At 43.7% G+C, this 20942-nt stretch overlaps 1 protein-coding gene across 4 annotated transcripts in view; it reads left to right on the top strand.

The window, feature by feature from the left end:
- The window catches only part of RNASEH2B (ribonuclease H2 subunit B), a 74446-nt gene extending 56050 nt beyond the window's left edge, over window positions 1–18396 (top strand). For 2 of the 4 annotated variants that reach the window (XM_062194243.1, XM_062194241.1), the window contains exons 10-11: window positions 3576–3656; window positions 5974–6410. In XM_062194243.1, coding sequence (XP_062050227.1) covers window positions 3576–3656; window positions 5974–6081 — 189 coding nt within the window. In that variant the 3' untranslated portion in view covers window positions 6082–6410. Of the gene's footprint in view, window positions 1–3575; window positions 3657–5973; window positions 6411–17404 lie in introns of those variants that run through there. The other 2 variants (XM_062194244.1, XM_062194242.1) reach the window with 2 other exon arrangements.
- The last annotated feature ends 2546 nt before the right edge of the window (window positions 18397–20942 follow it).

Raw genomic sequence — 20942 nt, forward strand, 5'->3', positions numbered from 1 at the left:
AAACAGCTTTCGCAGCCCCTCCATTCGTTCCTTGCCTTTCAAGGTGGCCAGCAGGCTCAGGATTTTTCATAGCATGTCCTATTTGGAGGTCGGGGTGGCTCCAGAATACCCATTACTTAGCTTTTCAGAAAGGACTGAAGATGAAAAGGGCATCATTGTTAGAGGTGGAGGAAGGGACACGTTCAGTGTTTACTCTCCTGAGGAATAGCTCTGAGCTCCCGAGTCAGTTGCTGTAAGATCCAAGAAGGGCCGTGCCAGGCCAGACGCACGCTTCTTCCTGTCCAGCAGTTAATCGTGGCTGGTACCTCCAGGGGACACAGAGAGTCAGAGTTGTCTTGCTATACCTAAGAGGGTAGGCACTCTGGAATTGCTTTTCCTACTTCTCTCTCTCTGCAAATGAAGCCCATTTCTTTCTCCCGTGCATCGGTCTTCCTTGGTAGCTTGCAGATCATTTACAGATTGGTCTAAAGCTCTTCTTGAAGGCTTCATAAAGCCTTGGGTACCTTCTGGAGTGATGATGCACTTCTAAGCTTATTATCTACCCCAGTTTTCTCATTTTATTTCCAGAATGTAAGTCACGTGTGATTTTGCCACTGATGATTTAGCTCAAGGGTCAGCAAACTTTTTCAACAAAGCCCAGGTAGTAAATACTTGAAACTTCCTGAAGCCAGCAGACACTCAGCTCTGCGGTGTGCAGAAGCAGCCACAGGCGATACATAGAGGAGTCAGCGTAGCCAGGCTCCAGCAGAACTTCGCTTCTAAAGACAAGCAGCCAGCTGGATTTGACCCGTGAGCCGCAGTTGCCAAGCTCAGATTTAGATCTGAGCCAGGTCCTCCTGAGTCTCGGCCTTATCTGCTGCCTTGTTTTCCCCGCTCCTTGACGGTCATCCCCTGGGGTGTGTCTTCTGGGGTTCTGGTGTGTCCATTTCCGGGTGTACTGTATTGTGTACTGCAGTTTCAACAAGCATAGGACTTGTCTTCTGCACGCTCTCCTGGGTGTGCCCAGGATTTGATGGATTTTTGCAGTTGTGCGCTTGTTGTGTTAAAGAAATCAAATACATCCCTGCAGCCGTTAAGTCTCTCTGTAGCTGGATTGTGGCTGATAGCATGGAGCCTGTCATCCCTACCGTGTATTGCATTTTTTTTTTAACTACTATCATGTGTCTGTCTTTGTTGAAGCTCAGTTTTCAACCCTCATCCCTTACGTCTTTCGTATTTGGCACGGTCAGCCAGCAGAGCTGAGCACTTCTGGGGGACTGGAGGTGTTCCCAAGTTCCTGCTTGCAAATCATTTATAACAAGAAGAGCAGGCCCAGCGTTAATCCCTGTGGTGTGCTGCTGTCTCTTCTCCTCCTTCCAGACCTGGACCCGTGCACTCAGAACCACCAGCACTGTCTTTCTGAACCACTTACCTGTCTCTGCAGAAACATTCCCCACACCCATAGGATGAGGTCTTTTAAACCAACGCACGTTTCAGTCAGTGCTCCAGTCCTGATATTTGAGAGTACAACAGTGTGCTGGGAACGCCATAAAAACGAGTTAGGTGCGGAATCCACTGCAGCCGTTGTCTTTTGTTTTCTGTGAGCACGTATAACTGATGTCTGGTTTGGTTGTGAGCGATTAAGACACCTGCACAAGGCAGTCCTCTTAGCAGATGTTCTGTATTCATATGCGGGGACCTTTCATCTTTTTTTTGTTTGTTTGTTTACTTGTTTGAAAGGCAGAGAGACAGAGAGAGATAGACAGAGGCAGATCTCCCATCTACTGATTGATTCCCCAAATGCCTGCTGAGCCATCAGGGCTAAGCCAGGCCAAAGCCAGAAACCCAGAATTCCATCCAGCTCTCCCATGTGGCTGACAGGGACCCAGGTACTTGCACCATCAACTGCTGCCTCCAGGGTGTGCTGTAGCAGGAAGCTGGATCAGAAACTGAGCTGGGACGCAAACCCAGGAACTCGGACATGGGATGTGGGCTAAGAGTTCTACTCTCCTGGATGAAAATACCTTTCTAATAAAAATGCACATCCCCATACACTCTTTGCTGTCTTAGTGGAAATAAGTAAGTTAAGAAAGTTGTATGTATACATACACTTTGTGCTAGTAGGGAGTTCGTGTTTGATGAACTAGTCTTTTTTCTTTTGACAATTCGTGTCCTGGGTGTTGCTATCTGGCTATAAGGATGTTTTCCCATATTATGTGATATATGCCCAGGATGCCTCTCTGTTTTCTGTAGCAAAGAAGTTCAAGACATGTATTCTTTTATCCCCTTGTGCTATGTGGGTGGCGGCCTCTCACCAACTCCACTGGGTCTTTGTGTAGCAGAAGGGAGGGCATGATAAGTGAAGCTGGGAATGAAGATGTGCTTCCCGGGTTTGGGTCTTGCCAACCCAGCGTTTCCACAAAGACCTTGAAGATCTATAAAATTCTGCTTGTGCTCACTGTGCAGCCAGTTCTTCACTTTAACCAGCAAGACCTAGGGGCCCTGATATTGTACTTATTACTGATTAGGTATGGCATGATAATTCTGTAATATTTAATTGAGAGGTAGAACTACAGACAGTGAGAAGGAGAGACAGAGAAAGGTCTTCATCCACTGGCTCACTCTCCAAATGGCCACAACAGCTGGAGCTGAGCAGATCTGAAGCCAGGAACCAGGACCTTACTCTGGGTCTCCCATGCGGGTGCAGGGGCCCAAGCACCTGGGCCATCTTCCACTGCTCTCCCAGGCCATAGCAGAGAGCTGAATTAAAAGAGGAGCAGCTGGGACTAGAACCGGTGCCCATATGGAATTCCAGCACCGCAAGTGGAGGATTAACCCACTGTGCCACAGCGCCAGCCCCACAGTTAGCTCTTGACAAGATTCTCACATTCATTGGCTCAGAATGCTCAGGGGAAAGGTGAAAGTATGCCATGCTGGTTTGACGTAGCTTCATTGGGCCCACCAGAAAGAGAACTTGTATAAAAATAACACTCACACCCCACAGCCTCTCTGGTGACTAAGCTATGCTCTGTGCCTCCCTCTCCTGACTGCTTGCTGTGCAAGGTTATTCTCTTGTGGGTGAAATAAAATCGTGTAATTAAAAGGAGGTAAGGACATGAAGCTATACAAAGATGGCAGTGATAGAATAATGCTGTCCATCTCTTCTAAGTGGACGTAAACCAGCTTGGGAGATAAATGAAGCTAGGGGTTCCAGCTGAACCTGCCCCACCTTAGAGGGAATTCTTTGGCTTCAGTGTTGTATTTACCCCTGGATTGGCCTTGAAGTCAGCAGTCACCTGGATGCTTGCCATCCTTGATAGAAAACCTGCGGTTCTGTGAGTGTCGCTGGATGAGCTGAGGGGCCGGTCATGTGCCAGCCCAGCCACAGCCCACCACGAAGGCTGCTTCTCAGAAGTGCTATGTGGCTTCCTTCCCCATGTAACCTGCGTAGCATAAAAGTGCACTGGCAAAAAGTAATCCCAGTGCAGATCTGCGCTTCCTGCAGCCTCTGTGTGGGGCTAAATTACACATTTTTTGCTACTGCATTGATGTGTCATGGTAACATTTGACAGCACTTCACTGCTCTAACATTGCAGAAAATAAAGTTATCAGATGAGCCCGTAGAAGCAAAAGAAGATTACACTAAGTTTAACACTAAAGATCTGAAGACTGAAAAGGTATGTGTGTCCAGGTGGAAGCATCCTGCACGGACTCGGTGGGTGGTGCTACGTGACTGTCCCGGGACAGTTGTGCATTTGGTTGTGTGATTGCAGTTTTGACCATGGAGAGGTACTCACTTACCTTTTTATGAGTTAGTTCATCCTTGTGCATGACAATGAAAATGTTGAGTAGTTAAGACTTTGCGTGAATCAAAGGCAATCAATACACTTAGCAAGACTGGGCTCAAGCTTTGCTAGGTATAATAGAGACAGGATGGGAAGAGTTTCTGTGAGTAATATTTTGTTAGCCCTACTGCCCAGAATCTTCCTGAGAAGTATGAAAATAAAAAAGTTAATAATTCTACCATTTAGTAATCATGCCAGCAGATATTCTTATAATATTTCTTACCAGATTTATCTTATTTATGTAATATGAACACATGGAGCTTTTAAAATTGACATCATAATATCCATATAGCTTTTGGTTCTGCCCTCTTCATTTAGCTTTATGTTGTGCAGTGTCCACATGTCATAATAGTCCTTGAAAAATTGTTCATGAGTTCATGCTTCTCAGTCATGTGTGTTATTTTATTTCATCATATGGAATATTATATAATCATGTATTATTAATTATCACATTATTTTGGACATAAAGGATTCTTCTGTTTATTTATTGTTTTAATGACATTAGAAACATTCTTGTGGTCTGCATCTTTGATTATTCCATTAGACACAATTTAGAACTAAAAAGTAAGAACTTAGAGAATGAACTGTTTCATAAGATTGAAATACATATAGCTAAAGGGCTTTCCAAAAAGGTACTCAGAATTTGTGCCCCCAAACATTGTTACCAATGGGTATTGTCATGCATTCTTAATAACATTGATTATTGCTTTTACTCAATCAATGATAGCCTGTCAAAATTGTATTTAACTGGAAAAGTTAGTTTTTCTTTCAACTTTTCTAATGCTTATTGCTCTTTTCCATTTTTGCAAACTCTCAGTTCATGTCCCTTGCCTGTTTTTATGTTGAAATAACATTTTTCCTGTCGATTCATAAAGACCATTGTAAATTAAGGCTACCAGCACTTCGTGATACATAACAGGGTATAAATAATTTTGCAGTATGTTTTTAGCCTTTGCTTTTGATTTTTCTGACAGCTTTAAATTTTTCAGAGATTCTTTTTCTTTGTGCTTTCCCTGTTTTTTTATTTTTTATTTTTAATGCTTATCAAGGCCTTGCTCTTCCCAAGAAAGTTTAACTTCCACCTAGACTTTAATACTACTTACTCCCTGTAGAACTTAATGTATTTTAAAAATATTGCCCTCCAACCTATGTGTAATCTATTGGGCATGTGACATCAGATGGCAATCCGAGTTAAGGTTTGCCTGACTGGCTGGTTCTCTCAGTGCTCTGGAAACAGAGACATTTTGAATTTCTCTGAGAGAGATCTTCCTGGTCCCCTTCATGGCAATGCTCCCTCCCTTTGCATCTCCTTGGGCACAGCACCAGTGAGAGAAGAGAAGCCTAATAGCATGTCGGTGACAGCGACAGCAGGAGAGGCAAGATTCCAGGAACCATGGACCCAGCCCTTAAAAGATGCTTTGCAGTAAACCTCTCTTTGGTAGCTCTTGGGGAGACAAGTGATTTTTTTTTCTTCTTTGCTGATTCTCATGATTTGTGTTTCTTGGGAACAAGTTGTGAGATCTCAAAGTAAAATCAGCTGCTATTGTACCATCCTCTTTACCTCTTTTACCTTTTGATAAGATGTAGGAAAAAAAAAAAAATGCAGCAACCAGGAAGAAAAACTGCAGAGTTATTTGGACTTAGCTTTTTGGAAAATATTTCTTTTTGAAAGAAAAAATAGTACAGTCATCCTGCTGGCCCATGATGCTTTGCAGAATATAATAGAGTTGTCCTTGATTTCCCATAGAGCGAATGAATAAAATGAGATGGTAAATTGGTGTGAATTATTCATCAAGTGGTAGTACAAGGCTGTAATTCCTCCCTGTGACAATTGCTGCCTGCGGCAGTTCCATTGTCTGTGTTATTGCACTTAATGCACCCTCCAGAATTAGCGGCCTGTGAGCAGGCCATTGGGTGTGACATTGCACTACTTGGAAGGCGGCAGTTTGGTCTTAACACATTCTGTCTCCTAGGTCTGTATTCTGAATAGAAATCAGAGCTGTTTTTCTTCCCATGCAGCATGGTTGAAGCTGGTCGCTTACCTCCCTCAGTGAACCGCCAGACACGCCCAGTCTTGTTTGGTTTGCAAGTATGATTTATAAATGCTAACATTCGTAACGATATTTTCTTCTCTTATTTTCATTAACAGAAAAATAGCAAAATGACCGCAGCTCAGAAGGCTTTGGCTAAAGTTGACAAGAGTGGAATGAAAAGTATTGAGTCCTTCTTTGGTGCAAAAAGTAAAAAAAAAAAATGAAAGATTTGGAACTTTTTGAAAATGAAATCTAGCACAAGTACTTGCTTTTCAAACGCTCCATTTTCATCTTCCTCAATGAATGCCACTGTACTTCCTGACTTTAGGCACTGCTTTTGGGGGAAAAAAAACAAAACAAAAACCAAAGCCGGCAGTTTTCAGGTTTCCTTGAACACTTTATTTTTGTATTTCTGAACAAAATATGGGAATGTCATTGTGTAAATCCACAGCTATGGCCTTTGGAGTATCATTTGCTGTAGTGAAAAGTGATCAAGTGAGTACGTTAACGTACGGCTTCACAGTTTCCTTAATAAACTGACCTGTGACAGTGATTGAGTGCGTGCCTGTGACTTTGTGCGGCTGCGCCACACAGTAGCTGTAGCAGTGTGCTTTTCAGCACAGTGAGACAAAGTGGCTAGCGAAATTGTTGGATGCATTGCTTTTTAAAAGTCGTTAGGTTTCAGTAATCTTTTTTTCAATGGAGCCAGCGCTGTGGCAAAGCGGGTAAAGCCACTGCCTGTAGTGGCATCCCGTATGGGCGCTGGTTCCAGCCCCGGCTGTTCCACTTCCGATCCAGCTCTCTGCTATGGCCTGGGAAAGCAGTAGAAGATGGCCCAACCCATATGGGATACCAGCACTACAGGCGACAGCTTTACCCGCTATGCCACAGCGCTGGCCCTCTAATAGAGTCTTGCACTCCGAACAAGTTCCAGTCTCTCTTGATGCCACCTGTTAATGTTGATTTTATCTTTGCATGTAAGAGGAAAAAAGGTACTTTTCTGAAGTTTTAATTGACACTTCCTTTTTAGTAATAATATTGAGCATTTTTTCACATTTACTGATCGATTGTCATCTTACAGAGAATTGTCTGTGTGCATTGTTAAAAGAGTACCAGTATTTTTCTTATTGACCAAAAATATTCTATAGCTTAAGGATGTTCATTTGTGTCCACTGTGTTTCTTGTAATTTTCTTTTCTTGGTTTGTTATTTGCCTTTCATTTTGTTTGTGATCTTTTGACATGGAGATGTTGTTAGTTTTTTAAGAGGACGCACACACACACACACACTTTTTTTAACCTTCACATAGATGTTGCACTTGGACGCTCCTCTTTAGAGGAAATCTAATTACTATATTTTCTTCTAATTTAAAAAAAAATTTTATTTATTTTATTAGAGAGAGAAACTGGTTCATTCCCTAGATGCCCACAGTAGCCTGGGCCAGGCCAAGGTCTGGAGCCAGGAACTCAATCCAGGTCTCCCACGTGGGTGGCAGGAACCTGTCCCTTGTCATAGTGTGCTGTCATCAGGAGCAGGGCTGGGTCTTGAACCCAAGAACTCCAGCATCACGTAGTATCTTAACTACTGCACCAAACTCCTGCCCCCACCCTCTTTTGGTTTACATTTGGTTACTTTAATAATCTAGAGAATTTATGTTTAAATATGTTCTGAAATAAACCTAATTTGATTATTTTCTCACCAGTTTCTTTTTTCATTTGAGCTGTAGGATTATTTTGTCAACTTCCCAGAGCAACTTCCAATGGGATTTTTCATTGTTACACCCAGTTATTTGGAGAAAGCAGACACCTTTATAAAATTCATTGTTCTTATTCAGGCATATAACACTTCTCCATGCTTACTCAAACCCCCTCACCGTGTTCCCTGATGTCGGTTCTTTACCTGCATGGGGTTTTAGATACCTCATTTTAGGAGTATATCTAAGGAGTTTTGTGGTTCTTAATGGAACTTATTTTTCAGTTGTGTCTACTAACTGGCCATTGTATAGTAAAGGCTTACATTTTTTATATAGTTATCTTTTATTTAAAAAGAGATTGATTTATTTGAGAGGCAGAGTTACAGAGAGCAAGAGCAAGAGAGAGAGATCTTCCATTTGCTGGTTCACTCCCCAAATGGCCACAACAGCTCATCCAGTTCTCCCACATGGTTGGCAGGGCTCCAAACATCTGGGCCATCTTCCACGGCTTTCCTAGGCACATTAGCAGGGAGCTAGATTTGAAGCGGAGCAGTTAGGACTTAAACCGAAGCCCATGTGGGATGCTGGCATTGCAGGCAGTGACTCAACTTGCCATACCATAGCACTGGCCCCTATAGTTATCTTTTAAATAATGAATTTACTATACTTCATTAACCTAAAATACTTCCATTTTATTTACCTGGATTTTTTTTCAATACATACTAAGGTACATAATGTTCTAAAAATTGTACGCAGTTCTTTCCAATAATTATTCCTCTTTTATATTGATGCAAAATCTTGAATATTCAGAACGGTGTTAAAGAGTAGCAGTAGTCATCTTTATCTAATTTGTGATTTTATTTATTTCTTTTCACTTTATCTGAAAGATGGGAAGACAGAGGCACACAAAGACAGAAGAAGATCTTCTATTAACTGCAGTATACCTGCAAATGCCTGCAATAGCTAGAACTGGGTCAGGGCAAAGCCAGAATCCTAGAACTCAGACCCAGCTTCTCCATGGGTGACAGGGTCCTGAGTGAGCTTTCATTGGTTGCCTCCCAGGGTGTGCATTAACAGGAAGCTGGATCAGAAGCAGAGGAACTGGGACTTGGACAAGGACTACAATATGGGATACAGTCACCTCAAGTCTTAACACCTGTGCCAAACACCCCCCCCCCCCCAAATTGTGATTTTATTGATGTGCTTTACCATTAATTTCTCAAACTGGCTGTTGTTAAAATGATCAAGAATATTCATCTTTGATGTTTACTTTTATAATTAGTTCTCTTTAAATTTAACTGGTAATTGATGTTGATTGGCTTTAGATGTATTTTTTGCATCCATTGAGGTGACTATTAAGTTTTTTAATTGGGAAAGAAAATGTATTTATTTGAAAGCTACAGTTATGGCGACAGAGATAATTTTCAGTTACTGCTTCATTCCCCAAATGGCTGCAACTGCCAGAGCTGGGACAGGCTGAAGCCAGGAGCTTAAACTCCGTCTGGGTCTCTTACATGAATGCACAAGCACTTGGCCATCTTCCATTGCTTTCCCAGGGTTCTTCGCAGGGAGCGGAATGGGAAGTAGAGGAGCTGGGACTTGAACCGGCACTTGTGCTGACCCTGACTATACAGTTTTTACCATTACTAAACCATACTAGAGTTCTGACAGTGAATCCTACCTGCCAACAGATACAGGAAAGCACAGAGGATGCCTCACCCTTGGTTTAGTCTTTGTCCAATCTGGTTTCCAGAGCTTTTATTTTGTTTTTTTGCTTCTGTATTCAAAAGCAATGTTACTTCTAGATTTTTCACAAAGTGTAGAATTGTGCTATCTTTTCCATGTTTCCCAGTGTTCTGGAAGGGTTAATTTTGCATAAGAATATTTTATTTCTGGAAAATTTATATCTAAAACTCTTACTGGAGCCTCTTGTTATAGTTTTTTTTTGTTTGTTTGTTTGTTTGTTTGTTTTTTAAATCTGGAAGAATTTCTTACCTGTTCATTGTCTTACTTGACATTTTTTGAATACAGGCATGTTGATTGGTAGATAGTTTTCTCTTTAGCTTGCTTAATGCTTCCTTCTATTAAATTTCAGTTACACAGTGTGGGTACCCTCAGAGGTAATGTGTTTTTCTCAGTGCCTGACATCAGCAGTCTATGGGTTCCAACACCAGTGATGATCCTTTGGTCACACAAGTTGGCCCTGCTAATTATTATTTGTTACCTTTGCAATTAATAGATATTTTGTGGGAAAATGTTCTCATGTTCTATTTCTCATTGAATGTTCACCCAAATAGTGTTGAGATGTGCTGCTCATTTTTCTGGCTCTACCATTCTGTATTTATCAGTTGGTCTTGTTCTTTAGGGAAGTTGATCTTGTTTTCCCTTCTCCACTTATTTGTTTATTTATGAATTTATGTCAGGATGGGCTTATAGATTTTCATTTCATCTGGTGGGTTACATTACCTTATTATTTTTACTATTTATTTTGATGCTCATATTGTCCTAGAAGGGCCCATGGGAGACCCTTCAGGCTGCCTCTTGTTCCTTTTTTGATATGTTTCACCTTTTTTTAATACTTCCTTATATTTCTGCAGCAAGGTATTCCAAACTCGTCTTGTACTTTCCCTGCTAAAGCCCTGAAGTTGGGAGTGGGTGCTCCCTACCATCTGTAGGTGAGTCTCAGAGGACCTGAAAGAGGTCAGATAACTGGCTTCTGTGAAGGGCTTCCGTGACTGGAGACTTCTCATTACCTCATTTGCATCTCTCCTGAACCAGTCAGGCTCTGCCAACTCCTTACTTGGCTCACCATGAGAAAACTCTGCCAGCTCCCCAACTGGCTTATACTGAATAATTCATTTGCATCTCCCCTGTCCGTACTCGAGAACCTCTTCCCCTTTATAGCTCATGAAAATCCCTAGCAGTCAGCACTCAACGGCCCCCACCTTCAGGGAACCATCTCAGTGCTGCTGGGATTTTTCGCCTTCATCTTTGCTTTCTCTTTCACTTACTCTTCTGCTTAATAAACTTCCTTCACTTTGCTCATGCTTCCTTGTCCATATTCCTCATTCTTCATGGATGCGAGACAAAGAACCAGGGGCAAAAAAACAATTGTCATCTAAAAGAGCTGAAGCATTTCAAAAATTTGATGGGAAGCAAAACCTGCAACATTTCTTGGGGTCGAGACACCAGCCTGAGCAAATAGAACTACAGACTCCTGCAACAAGATCAACCTCTTTTCTCAAGGGTCCCTGGTTCATTTTAGTGTAGAACAGTGTTGAGAAACCAAGATCTAGGCTCTAGGTCTGTATGCTATTGTGTCATCGCTTAGTGGCCAAAGCTGGACAGTTGTGTGTGGTTATGTGAGTATGATTTGTACATGAACCCCTAAATTCATACTAGGATTTCTAATTATCCATCTATGTGTGTGTGTGTTGTAGTTCCCTTCATCAGGTTGAGAAAGTTTTCTTCTATTATTTGTACAAAGAGTTATTTTCAATAGTTACTGAATTTTGTCAATTAATTCTTTTACATTTTTTGAAATGATCATGGAGTTTTCTTTACTAAAGGAATATCTTTTAATATTTGAGTTATAATTTCTTGAATATGAAACTATGCTTTTGTGGGATGTGCTGTACTTGGTCATAGTATATTATTTTCATATAAATGAGGGAGCTTCAAAAGATTTGTGAAAAATTCACATTATCTCTTAATTCCATTATCCATGAATCTCCATTCTTTTTTAAAGTATCAGCACATTTACCTTTTTTTTAAGGTTGATTTTATTTATTTGAAAGGCAGAGTTACAAAGAGAAAGGGAGAAACACACACACATGGAGATCTTCTATCTGCTGGTTCACTCCCCAAATAGCCACCACAGCCGGGACTGGGTCAGGCTGAAGCCAGGTGTCAGGAGCTCCTGGATCTCCTGTATGGATTCAGGGGCCCATCTTCCACTGCTTTCTCAGGTGCACTAGCAGGGCGCTGGATAGGAACTGGCACCCGTATGGGATGCTGGTACTGCAGGTGGTGGCTTAGCCCACTATGCGACAGCGCTGGCCCCTTCCGTTATCTTTTATTTCCATTTTGTATAGTACTGTACAGTATTGAGTTTTAATTCCTAATATTTTGTTAAAGATTTTTGTTCATGAGGGGCATTAACCTATAGTTTACTTGTAATAATTTTACTATCAGTAAAATTGGCACTATAAAATAAGTTGAGAAATAGTTTTTCATAACCTTTTTCTGCAGTTTATAAGGGATGGGTTTTATTTCTAGCCTATGTGTTGGGCAGAATTCACCAGTGAAGCTATTTGGGCCTCAAATTTTCTTTCTGGAAAAGTTTTTTCTTTACCATTTCAATTCCTTTAATAGATAAACCGTTCTAGGGGCCAGTGCTGTGGCATAGCAAGTTAAGCCACTGCCTGCCGTGCTGGCATCCCATATGGGTGCTGGTTCATGTCCCGGCTGCTCTACTTCCAGTCCAGCTCCCTGCTGGTGTGCCTGGGAAAGCAGCAGAAGTTGGCCCAGGTCCCTGGGCCCCTACTGCCCACATGAGAGACCCAGAAGCAGCTCTGGCTCCTGGCTTCAGCCTAGCCCAGCCCTGGCAGTTGTGGCCATTTGGAAAGTGAACCAGCAGATGGAAGATCGTGTCTCTGTGTCTCCTTTCTCTGTGACTCCGCCTTTCAAATAAATAAATACATTTTAAAAACATAAATAAATAAACTGTTGTAATGTTGTTTCCTTTGTGCCAGCTTTAGTGGTTTGTCTTTGAAGAAATGTGTCTATTTCTTCTAGGTATACCCAACTTCTTGGTATAAATTGTTCCTATTTTTATTATCCCTTTGATGTCTGTAGATCTTTAGTGAGGTTTCCTCTTTCGTACCTGATATTGGTCATTTGTGTCTTTTTGTTTGTTTTCTGGATTAGTGCAGATAAAGGTTTATCAATTTGTTTTATCCTTTTAAAGGACCATTGCCTTCTGACGTGTATCATTTCCAATGAAACATCTGTGATAATCCTTAAATTTCTTCCATTTTTATATTATGTCTACCTGGCTTCTTTTAAGATTTTTTTTTGCTTCCTTACTAGTTTTCAGCATGTTGATCATGATGTGTTGATGTGGTTTTTTTTTGTTTTGATCTTGTTGGGAGGTCAGTTAAGCTTCTTGAATCTTTAGGTTTATAATTTTCCTCAAATTTGGAAAACTTTAAGCAAGATTTCTTCATAGTTTTCCCCTCTTTTCTTCTCATGCCCTCAGTTTCTGGCACTCCAATTGTGTGTGTACCAGGCCTCGTGATAGCCCTGACACTGAATTCCTGTTCTTTTAGATTGTTCCTCCTGCTATAGTTCCAATTTATTTTGATTGGTAGCATTTCGTTTGCTGTAACCTTAATTAGTGTATTTTTATTTCAAATTCTACAATCTTTAGTTCTGCATGTGTTTATTTTATTCTTTTTAAATGTTTTATGAATTCCTATTCATTCTGTTTGTATATTTAAGTACAGAAATGGACTAGCAGGACTCAAGGCATCCCAGCCACTGGGCCCAAATACCCACCCCAACATGTTTGCCTTTGCATGGCCTTTGGAGACTATATAAGCCCACAACCTGTATTATTGAAGTTTGAGAATATGTGCTCTCAAGGATTATGAAATCCTGTCTTCCCAGAAGCTTTAAATAGGGGCTCACATCACAATTCAGCCACAGGTTAAATGGGAATTAGGAAATCGGCTGCTTTGTTTTCTTGCCTGTTTGACTTTACCTTTGATTCCGAGCTGAAGAACCTAATCTCACTTGCCATGTGCAACATTAACTAAGAGTTGAATAGAAATTGGAAAAGGAAAAACCAAAGGTGTTACACATGCCCACTGTTTGTTTTTTGTTTTTTTGGCGAGTAATTAGGAACATAGCCTAATTAGGAAAATGGCCTTATTATACACATATACCTAGTCACACAAAGGTACTTCAAAAAATTGTGGAAAATGGAATTAAAAGATGAGTTCGTTGGGAACCAAAAACCTTGAAAGCTATGCATGGTTGTTTCCTAACAGTCACTCCCCTTCAGCTGAGTAAAGATCTCTTGTATGTATACACGTATTTAAATACATATCTGCCTTAGCCTTTTAAATTTTTTAAGAAATTTCAAGCTAGAGAGTTTTTAGACTCTTTTGTAACGAACAATAGAATGCCTACTGAAATCCTTTGGCCTTCAGTTTCTCTTACTTACATCATTTTTCCTTTTGATTAATATGCTAGTTTGGGAAAACCACAAAATATGTCTGCAAACTATAAACCCACTTGGATACACACACCACAAAAGCCCTCCATCTTCTTCATCAAACCATACACATTTTTTCGTACCTCTAATTCACCTTCTGTTTAAATTTTCCTCGTGCTCTCAGCTCTTGGGCCCTTTTGTCTTTCAAGCCTTAACACTTCTCTGGTTGTGCGCCCCCAAGAAGAGTCTCCTCCATCAGGTTGAATGTCATGTGGTCCACTAGGTTTGGGGTTGGGTTGGGTGTGTTTTGCATCGTACTGCAGTCCATTCCCAGAATCAGATCTCTCTTCTCTGGGCCTTAGCTAGACACAAAGCACTCTGGAAGTGAGAAAGGTATGCATACCATTGACTGACTGAGTAGTGTGTTTAGTTTGTATGCAAACCTCTGATAGCAGTAAGCAGATTTGTTAATCTTTGAAAAGATAAATGAAGAGGAAAAGGGATTTCCAGTGATCAACCATGTTTCAGCTCAAAAAGGACTGATTAGTTCCAAGGAGCTGAATTGTTCCTGGTTGCCATCCCAGTCCTGCCATGACTTGGTAAGCCATGCACAGGGCACCTGCATTGTTGGCCCATAGTCGCCTCGTGCGTATGGGGTGGGAATGGACCGTCGGCTCCTTTTATGTCCTGCTGCTGCAGTCACTGGCCCTCAGGGACTCTCCTCTCCCCCTTTACACCTGAAAGGACGGTACCTGCAGTGTTAGCATTCACGGAGTCTTGACCATGCACCAAGCACTCCTCAGTTTGACTGGAAAGACATACACCAACATGCTCACACTGGCTACTGTGGTGTCTGGTGCGTGCATGTGTGTGTGTGTGTGTGTGTGATTACTTTTGAATGGGAAGAAATACAAAGCTCAATTATCAGAAGGTAATAACCAACACTGGCTTTGCAACTTTCTAAGCAGCTTTCACATGAATTTGTGTGTCTAATCTTGCCAGAAACCACATGGAGCAAACAGTATTATTTATCCCCATTTTACAGTTGAAGAAGGTAAGATCAGCTCATTTGTCCAGTGTCATACAACCAACAAATAACTGAGCTAGAACTTGGACTCAGGACCTGTGACTCCCAAACCCCACCACACCAGTTTCCCCTTCACTTTTGCTACATCCTGGGAGCAGCCCCATCACCAGCCTGGAAGGACGGCCTCCTCCCACAGCTTAGGGATGAACTTTCTCGGCAAGCTGACCAGCCTGACCAGCCACCTCGTATCACACAGCATCTCCTGAACGCCCTTTCTCTGGGACCAGTCCAAAAGGCAGTGACCTCTGGCCTCTGGCTGCATCTGGCTGTGAACACCATCCTGGGACGAGAGGAGGGGCATCCTCTGAGTGTGCTAGGATGGTGCCCCACTGCCCTCAGCTCCATCTGACTCATGGAAGCAACTATGGGATTTTACCGGTTTCTATACAAGGAGACTGAAAAAACTTCTCCAGGGACCATCAGAGTAACCAGAAGGCTCTCCTGTGTTTATGTTTGTGGGACTTAATGGTGTCTGCAACAATCACGTGGCAATATTTAAGTCAGTCTCCAGGTAGCCCACGCAGTGGGTGGCATCCCTGTTTTACCCATGGTCTGAGTGAGGCCCTACAGACCGTCCAGGCAGAGCTGGGCACCCTCCCTTTCCACCCACTCAGGTCCAGGCCTCCTCCTTGTCTGCTTACCCAGGCTCCTATTCACACAGCTCTCTGTGTTCCTTAAGGAATCTCTTCATTGCAAATTTTATTTTAAGAAAGGCAAAATGACATTGATTCTGTTTCATCATCTCCCTCTATTCCTGATGAATTCTGCAGGTCCGCTTGTCCTCAGCAGTGCAAGCCAGAATGAAAGGAAAGCTGCTGGTTTGCGGTGCATACGCACGCCACATCTTTAATTCAGCAGTCAGCTTTGTAGCGTTTACTGGACTTTCGTTAATAAGTGTTGCTTTGATGGTCTCACGCTAATGAAGCCTGTCTGAAGGGGAGAAGGCACCAAGTGAGGTTTAAGAGGCGTCTGAGCTTCACACATGCTGAAGAATCTGTTGCTGTACACTTACCAGGACACTTCAGAAGTTTATGGGAAGTGGAATGCAAAGAGAACTTTATTTCAGGGCAAAAAAAAAAAAAAAAGTTGAAATCCAGGCGTATGAGAGGTCTTCAAGTTCATGAAAAATTTCTACTGTGAAAAAATTGGGCACGGATTTCAATAATTTTTGCACTGAAATGAACATGTATTTTAATTCCATTTTCCACAGATTTTTCGAAGTACCCCTTGTCTGTTTAATCAGAATATGTGTGAAATTAAAACAAAGCCCAGGAATAAGGTTAGGTTCACTGAGTCCTTTGAAAGCACGTGCCAAGTTGCCAGCTGGTGCCAAACATTGCACAGCCTGGGAATGAAGCAGTCACAGGACAGACGAAAGCCCCAGCCCTGGCGAGGTGTCTGTCCGTTGTTGGTGGGCCCACGGCTGGCAGGTGAGACGGGGCTAGGCTGGGGAAGAGGCTGAGCGGGGAGGCACAGCCTTCTGGAAAGGGTGTGGTCACAGAGGGCCTCAAGTCCCTCCTCTCTAATGCACACTAAAGCAGAGGAACTGGCTTGCCACCGCCACGGTTTTAGGTGACTTCGAGTTCCAGAATAAATTATTTTTAATGTTGTACCTATTAAGAGAGCAACTCACAGTAATTAAACTTGCTCAGTTGCATTCTCCAGGGTGAGATCAAGGGCTTCCTCTCCCACCAGCAAATCGATGCTACCTGTTTCATGACTCAAGGGAGTCTATACGGCTTTTTTTTTTTTTTTAAGGAGCCACCTTTTTTAAAAAGGAAGAAAAGGAAAGGAAAACAGAAGAAAGTGGTTTAAGAATTACTCATCTTGGGCTGGCGCCATGGCTCAACAGGCTAATCCTCCCCCTAGCAGCGCCGGCACACCGGGTTCTAGTCCCAGTCGGGGCGCCAGATTCTGTCCGGGTTGCCCCTCTTCCAGGCCAGCTCTCTGCTATGGCCCGGGAGTGCAGTGGAGGATGGCCCAAGTGCTTGGGCCCTGCACCCCATGGGAGACCAGGAGAAGCACCTAGCTCCTGCCTTTGGATCAGCGCAGTGCAACCGGCCGCAGCGGCCATTGGAGGGTGAACCAACGGCAAAGGAAGACCTTTCTCTCTGTCTCTCTCTCACTGTCCACTCTGCCTGTCAAAAAAATAAAAAAAACTTAAAAAAAAATAAAGAATTACCCATCTCAGAACTTTCCTCTTGTATTTTTTTTTTCTCTGAAATGATAGCTTTTTTCCCCCTAAGTTTGGTCAACCCTACCATGGCATTGTATCTCACTCCCTTTGAACACTGGAAGAAAAACACACGCCTTGGCCTGCTGTCCAGGAGCCTGCTGTCAGCCCAGGGTGAGATGTCAGGAGGGCCACGGAGGCAGCCCCACCCTCCCCCGAGGCCTTCTCCTAGCACAGAGGTGCACACTGCCTGCTCCCAGGACCGCGCCAGCCAGGTGTGCTCTCCTGGTGCCGAAGCTGCCGGCGGCGCTGGGGATCAGGTGCCTTCCCTGCTCCCCCCCCCCCCCCCAACCTGTGTTTTCCTTTCCTCTCTAGATGGCAGCACAGAGACAGAAAAGGAACAAGTGAAGGCGGCTCCACCAAGGCTTCGCTGCTGCCCTGCACCGTCAGACATTGCAAAAGCACCAAGACTTTCTCTTCTGCGCTTTCTGGAAAATCACCAAGCACCAAAAAGTGCATTTTCAAGACCTACCCACGCACACTTATCTATCTGGTCAACATCGCGAGTCTGTGTGGTCTGGAGCCTGACCGTGACACTACCCATTATCTGAGGAATTCAAACCACATCACCCTCTGCCCTGGCTCATCTTCCCATAAAAGTGTGCATTATTCCCATACAGTGCTTCAGATCTGAAGGTTCCTCGTGAGATTTGGCCCTGTTGGTTGGTTCTGCTTGGGTCAGGTTAGCACATCTTAGTTGTGTATGTGGGGACCTCAGCACTTGCACTGAAAGCTTTGGTGAACTAAGTTTCAACCCTTACTTTAAAAACTTGCAAAAAGCCTGACCTTTCTTTACTCCTTATCAACTTGGCAGCTTCTGATTCATAGCAGTACCTAATCATGTGCACTTTATGATCTGGAGTTATAAACATGGCTTCATTTTTTACAGATTTGTCCGCTATGTGTATTCTTATTATTTTTTAGAGGGCATAAGATAAAAAGGAAAGTTGGAAGTCAATGCCAAAAAGTAATTTAGTTGGGAATGTGGGTATATAGTGTGTTTTGGAGGCAGTAGAGGTTTTGTGCAAAAATCTGAAGGGGAATGGATGTGTAGCCTAGGAATTAAGGTGCTCATATCCCACATGGGGGTGCCTGGGTTCAGTTCCCAATTCCAACACCCGACTCCAACTCCCAACCAGTGCAGACTCTGGGAGACACCAGTGATGACCCAATTAGTTGGGTTCCTGTCACTCATGCGGGAGACTGAATACAGTCGCCCACTGCCAGCTTTGGCCTCACCCCCAGCCATTGTGGGCATTTGAGGAGTGAACTGGTATATGGAAGCTCGCTCGCGGCTCGCTCTCTCTTTCTCTCTCTATCTCTCTGCCTTCCAATTAAATAAACCAAAAAAGTGGTGTTTTTTTTTTTTTTAACTTTCAACATTTAAATACAAATAAAAGTCGGAGTGTTTGAGCAGGCTCACTTCACTTGACGCGCAGGAGGAATGGGCTGACTGCCTCTCCACTGATCTTCCTCATTCCAGCTGGGACCCCAGACCTCTTCTCCAGAAAATCATCTTGTTTCTGAATCTCCGACTCCATCGGGTAAGTAGACCTGATGTAGGAGACAGTCTCTGGTTTTCCATACTTGCTTCCACACATGGAGATTCTTGATAACCTCAAGGGACTTTCAATAGTTCTGAGCTGCTACAGCAGAGGTGGGTCTTCCTCTCCCCAAATCCAACTCTACAGTCAGTTGTGGACTTCTGGATGTGTGAGTATCGCAGGCTTCCAGCAGGGGGGCGCTCTACACAAACGGTCTCTGAAATCCAGGCCATGTTTGTAGGGATCCAGAGTCTGACCCAGAGGCTGCTGCTGTGGCATAGCAGGTTAAGCTGCCACTTAACACCCCAGCATTCCATCTAGGAGTCCTGGTTTGAGTCTGGGCTGCTCCGCTTCAGTCCACCTCCCTGCAAATGTGCCTGGGAAAGCAGCAGAGGATGGCTCAAGTACTTGGGTCCCTACCATGCACTTGAGAAACCCAGATGAGGCTCCTGGCTCCTACCTTTGGCCTGGCCTAGCCCTGGCTGTTGCAGCTGTTTGGGAGGTGAACCAGTGGATGGAAAATTTCTCCCTCTCTCCCTCTCTCCTGGCTCTCCTTTCTGTCACTCTGCCTTTTGAATAAAAAATATATTCTCAAAAAAAAAAAAAAAGAGGTCTAACCACTAGTATGCAAGTATGCATAGATTTCAAAAATTTTGCACTGAAATATTCTTTTAATTTCATTTTCCATGACTTCTAAAATATTTACTTTTACAGATTTGAGAGGCAGAGAAGAGAGAGAGAGCCCATCCACTGGTTCACTCTCCAAATGTCTGTAATAGCTAGTGCTGAGCCAGGCTGAACCTGGGAGCCCAGACCGCAATCTGAGTATCCCATGTGGGCGGCAAGGACTCAAGCACTGAGCCATCGCCTCCCGCCTCCCAGGGTCTGCATTATTAGGAAGCTGGATCAGAACCAGAGCTGACACTGAAGCCCAGGTACAACAATATGAGATGTGGGCATCCCAAGCAGAGTCCTTACCTGCTATGCCACACGCTTCCCCCTCCACCAACTTCCTGAAGTACCTTTGTCTTTCCACAGCCGTGGAATTAAAGTGGCTATTTCTGTCGTCGTCTTACAAAATCCCAAGCACTGTCCCAGAGATTAGTGCCAGCCCTGGAGTGTTCCTGCAGAGGGGTTTGGTGTCCTAGAGCAGATGGATTAGCCTCCCAGCACCTGCTAGTGCAGTGGCTGTCAGGTGACAAGGGGCGCCCAAGACCTATCTCTTCCTCCTCCGGCAGACGCACCCTGGGAGACCTCTGTGAGCCACCCTCCACCCACCCACCCCCCCCCCGGTGCCCTAGTTGTGAAAGATGTGGTGCTGTAGTTCTGTTCCTTCCACTGGCTCCCCTGAACAACTGTGGCGCTTGCCTTCCGCTTCACTCTCTCCCCCACCCTCCACACACACCCCAAAGCCACGGACACTGGTGATGCTCAGGCTGTCACTAGAAACTTCTCTCTTACCTGTGCCCAGGCTCACGTTCCATTGGCCTCTGAACTTCAAAGGGCTCTACTGGCCCTTCAAATCCAATATACTGAAAACTACAAAAATTCATGGGACTTTTTTCTGTATACAAGTAATTCAGGATACAGTCCCACAAAAAAGAGAAAGCAAAAGCAACCCCCACCACCTGTCACCAGCTGAGCTCCGCTGGTGACTGTCGGCTGAGCCCTCTGTTAGGTCCTTTTCTGTGATCGGAGTCCCAGCATCCAGCCACTGTCCTGTCTCTAGCTGACAGCCCAGCAGCCACTGCTCATACGTCCACTTCCTAGTTTCTTCTACACATCCCATCCCTCAGCAATGCCTCATGAGAAAACCCAAAGGAAAACAGATCAACAGCTCTCATGCCCCTGAACTCCAGATAAGCCCTTTCTCTCTGCACATGCACTGCCCCAACACGAAGGCTGTCTCCCAGCTGGGCCACTGGATCTCTTGAGGGTGGAGGCCTTGACTCAGGAACACACCCACTCAGCAGGTTGTGTGCATCCTGGATAGTCCTGGCTGTCCTGGCTGGACTCAGATGGACAGCCCTGGGTGTCAAGGGCTTTGAGGAAGCAGGCGTGCTCAGAGCTGGAGTGGAGACAGGAAAAGGACATTCCTGGTGAGAACATAAAAAATGTGCAACTTCTGGAAGCCGACTTGGAATTGAATACCAGAAGCCTGAACATGTTGCAGTGTCTTTGCCTCAGCAATACCCACTGCTAGAACTAGACGCTTAGGAAATCATTGTAAAATGTGTGCCAAGATTAAGCTGCAAGAATATTTATTGTGGGACTGTTTAAATAGTAATAATCAAGAAAAAAAAAAACCA

This window comes from Lepus europaeus, chromosome 6 (assembly GCF_033115175.1).
Source record: "Lepus europaeus isolate LE1 chromosome 6, mLepTim1.pri, whole genome shotgun sequence".
In the NCBI taxonomy this organism is placed as follows: Eukaryota; Metazoa; Chordata; class Mammalia; order Lagomorpha; family Leporidae; genus Lepus; species Lepus europaeus.